Source organism: Limulus polyphemus, unplaced genomic scaffold (genome assembly GCF_000517525.1).
Source record: "Limulus polyphemus unplaced genomic scaffold, Limulus_polyphemus-2.1.2 Scaffold1399, whole genome shotgun sequence".
In the NCBI taxonomy this organism is placed as follows: domain Eukaryota; kingdom Metazoa; phylum Arthropoda; class Merostomata; order Xiphosura; family Limulidae; genus Limulus; species Limulus polyphemus.
Genome location: NW_013667009.1, coordinates 41991 through 45771, shown reverse-complemented (window position 1 = coordinate 45771; position 3781 = coordinate 41991). Strand labels below are relative to the sequence as shown.

At 32.3% G+C, this 3781-nt stretch overlaps 1 protein-coding gene across 3 annotated transcripts in view; it reads right to left on the bottom strand.

Annotated features, from left to right (window-relative positions):
- Nucleotides 1-3418, bottom strand: part of LOC106463407 (zinc finger C3H1 domain-containing protein-like) — a 111188-nt gene extending 107770 nt beyond the window's left edge. The window contains exon 1 of one of the 3 annotated variants that reach the window (XR_002611481.1): nt 2024-3418. Coding sequence is in view for 2 of the 3 variants with exons in the window: in XM_022390891.1 (XP_022246599.1) it covers nt 2024-3083 (1060 nt within the window). In the remaining variant the exon portion in view is untranslated. The remainder of the gene's footprint in view (nt 1-2023) is intronic. The other 2 variants (XM_022390891.1, XM_022390890.1) reach the window with 2 other exon arrangements.
- Nucleotides 3419-3781: the final 363 nt, after the last annotated feature.

Below are 3781 nucleotides of genomic sequence, written 5' to 3'. Positions count from 1 at the left end.
TGTTTGTTATAGCGCGACTGTTGAAATTAAGAGTATCGCAAAGTTATACTCAGAAAGAATAAACCAGTTTTATTTAAGAAAGGACTTGTGTCGCTAAAGTTTCTTCGGAACGAATTTACGGAAAATTAACTAACGAACGGAGATGTAACAATATTATTAGCAACAAAAATCAAATTCATAAAAGGTGGAAAAAGGCAAATTGACTGGATTTTATGGAGGATGGATGAAAGATAGCAAAAAAGTGTATTCATTAGTCTAGTTAAAAATTGGGTCTTTGTTACTAGTATCAGGCATCATTGCTTAGGCCTTTGGGTGGGTATACATAAACAGCATTGAAGGATGAAATGGTCCCTTGTCTTTTTATAAAATGTTTCCCCCAAGACAAGAAACAAATCTATTAATCACTTCTTATATGCTATGACTGTTGCTTTAACACTTATTTCTTTTAAACATCTTATCAAGACAAAATATGTATAGTGCTCTATTTAACCATGACAGATCAAGCCATGCTACTTACAGAAGTCTACAAATGTTTCAAATTATTACATTCAAGAGAAAAGTGTACCAAAGAGTTTTATTTACTTTAAATTAAAGCTTAGTGAGAATGACACATTGAAACTGACAAATATCAAAACATTTTTATAGGAGTCACACCACTAATCAAAATCATTACTCCTATGGCTCAGGTGTGGAATGTTCAGCACAAGCTTGGTGCGTAATATACATCAAGAAAGGACAAGTGACCTCAAACTGCACTACAGACCTCTACACTAATTTTTGTAGATACTAGCAAATAGCTACTAATTACTAACTTTTACGCTACTCAATTTGGAACTGCTACTAACTAAACTAACTGTGTAATAATTATTTCCTCTACTAAGTGTTAATAAATATTCATATATCCTATCTATATGCTAAAAACTATGTCATATTTTCTATTCGAATATTAAAACATTTTAATTACAAGCAATGTTCTTATTCTAACTATTCCACAAAAGTTAAGAGATCTCGATTTTGGTAGAAACCAGTGTATCTAGGCCACAAGATATTAAATTGACAAAGGCTACAGTACCCCACTGATGAAGGCCAACCTAAACTAAATTTTTTTTTATTATTAAACGTTATGATTCAAATGCCAAAAGCTGGTGACACATCATAATCCAACAGACCTAACATTTGTGTTAATCATGGACAAAGTAAAAGAAATTTGGAACAAAACATATTCAGTTTACATTATTCAATTTTATTATTATCTCCAGTGATCACTCACTTGGACACTGTACTTCTAACCATATTGCCAGCAAAAACTGCACTGCAGAGGCCAAATGGTGCAAGTCTGGCTGAGTGTCTCATATGTTAACTGCCTTGGCTACCAAAGGAACAAGTTGAAGCTGTTGTCCAACTATCCCCACTGCCTAAAACTTAACCTGTGTATGCCATTCAGCTCAAATTTCTAATGAAACAATCTTGTTAATCACAATTATAGTAACCTTCTGTGCTCAGAATTTTACAATATAAGCAACAGAACTGCACATATCATGCACTTATTGATATTTGACAATAAGAACATTTGAACCTTCCTTCTGATGCATAGTAACAATTTCTTTCTGTTGCCTTCTATATTTCACTAGCAAACTGCAACACTAACCAGCAATTTGATAGTTTTTTAGCATTAATTTTGAGCCTTCCATTATCAAGCAAGAAGTATGTTTCACTCAAATTATGTCTATATGTATAAACACTAAACCTGCAATGTCAGTCATTTGCTCAACTCCACAAGGTTTTTTTAATATTTCATCTATACAACTGTAAGGCTAAACTTTCTATGTGGCAGTTAGCAAATGATAAAATAACAAAAATGAACAAAACCGATGCCACATGATGACTGGGTATAAACCAAGATGTTCACTAATTATAAAAAGTGTAAATGTACCTATTCTCTATAACACATTTCAATTAAAATTCTCTGAAATGCAAACAATGAAAATGGTTTGAGATGCCTTATAATAAAAAAAAAGGATACGCAAGTTGATTTTAAGGCTGACTCCAAATTCATCCAATGGTTGTTTCTTGCTACTTGTGTCAAACTTTGCTGATCTATCATTTTGCAAGTTCTTCCCATACACTGGAAATCGTTTAGTTAAGTGTGATGACTCTCTTTTTGAAATACGTGAAGAAATTAAATCATAGGGTTTTCTTTCTTCCTCGTGGTCTATTCTTTTGTCTTTAAAACTGTAGCAAAATTCATTGGCCCTATCATCCTTCCTCAGTTGATGAGTGTATCTTCTTCTTGAATTGAAAGTAGTGTGATTTCGTCTTTCACTTACACTGTGTAAACTATTGCTACCCATTTTGTTTATGTCCTTACATCTTTTTCCTCCAGAATGTTTCTTTTCCTCAAACCATCGACTATTGGTAGAACTTCTGACATTATTCAAAGTATGTGTCTTACTATTTGTATATGATCTATGCTGAACATTAGGTTTATCATCCTTTCTAGAAAAGTAAGCATTATGATCACTGTATCTGGAAGTTTTGCTGCTTACATTTTTTACATTTTCATCTTCTGTTATGCTTACAAATGAGCTCACAGACTTTATACATGTTTTACCATTTTCGTTTTTTAACTTAACTGCTTTACGAAGATCTGTATCTTTTTTTCCAAACAGCTCAATGTGATTTTCCAGAATTACCATTGGACTAGTAGTACTACTAGTGCTATCTAAACAAGTTGTACAGCTATTAGCATTAGTACTAGCATTAGGCTTAATCGAAGGAGTAACTAGCTTAGCTCTAGGATTAGGCTTAGTTTTAAGTTCTCCATTTGGCATTACCCCAATTTCAGGTGCAATAACACTAACGGTAGTACTAGTAGTGCTACTTGTAGTAGTATTACTATTACTAACCGTACTAATACTATTATTAATATTTTTATTACTCGTATCACATTCAGATTCACAGATGGATAGGCCCAAATCCATTAAATGTTTTTGATTATTTTCATCATCTTTGGTTTTTGGAATATCATCTGTAATCTCACCTTCCTCTAATTCTGGTTCTTCTATCTCCACATTGTCCTCCATTTAATTTAATTTTATTGTTGAAAAGCAATCCAAGTTAAAGACTCGAGATTTGTACTTACAACTACAACTTGCACTTACAGCTCTTGGAGTTAAAACCAGGTTTGGCCTCTATTTCAGTTCATACTCATAGTGAAATAGCTCAATTCTACTGAGTAAGACTAAGAAATAAAAACGAGTCCACACCACGACCTAACAGTAACACTACCCAAAACCTAATAAATTAGTAACTAGAACCAAAACTGGTTCACTGCTTAAGCCACTCAAGGGTGTGACTGACTTTTTCCTATAATAATTTGACGTCATCAGTCAAACCTAAAACAGCTGCTAATTTATAGCTCCTTTTATTAACAGAACTAGTAAAATTGGATTAATAATTTCGCTTTGAGTTTATTTATTGATTACATTTATAAGTATTGTTTTATTACAGCTTTTACAGTGAGGAATAATATTTTTAGGACACGTATAACGCTTTCATCACTAGCGCGATCATTCTCAAGTACACAAGTGTTAAAGGTAAAGGTTTTATTATTTAAATCTAAATTCAACAATCTAATAAAGTATTTAAATTTCAGAATTGATAGTGGTTACTTATATATATCTACATATAAATTCGAGTGAATTAACAGTTATTTATTTATGGCGGAATAACAACAACAGTGAATAAATATGTGTGGTTTTGTATTTGTTTTAGAGCAAAG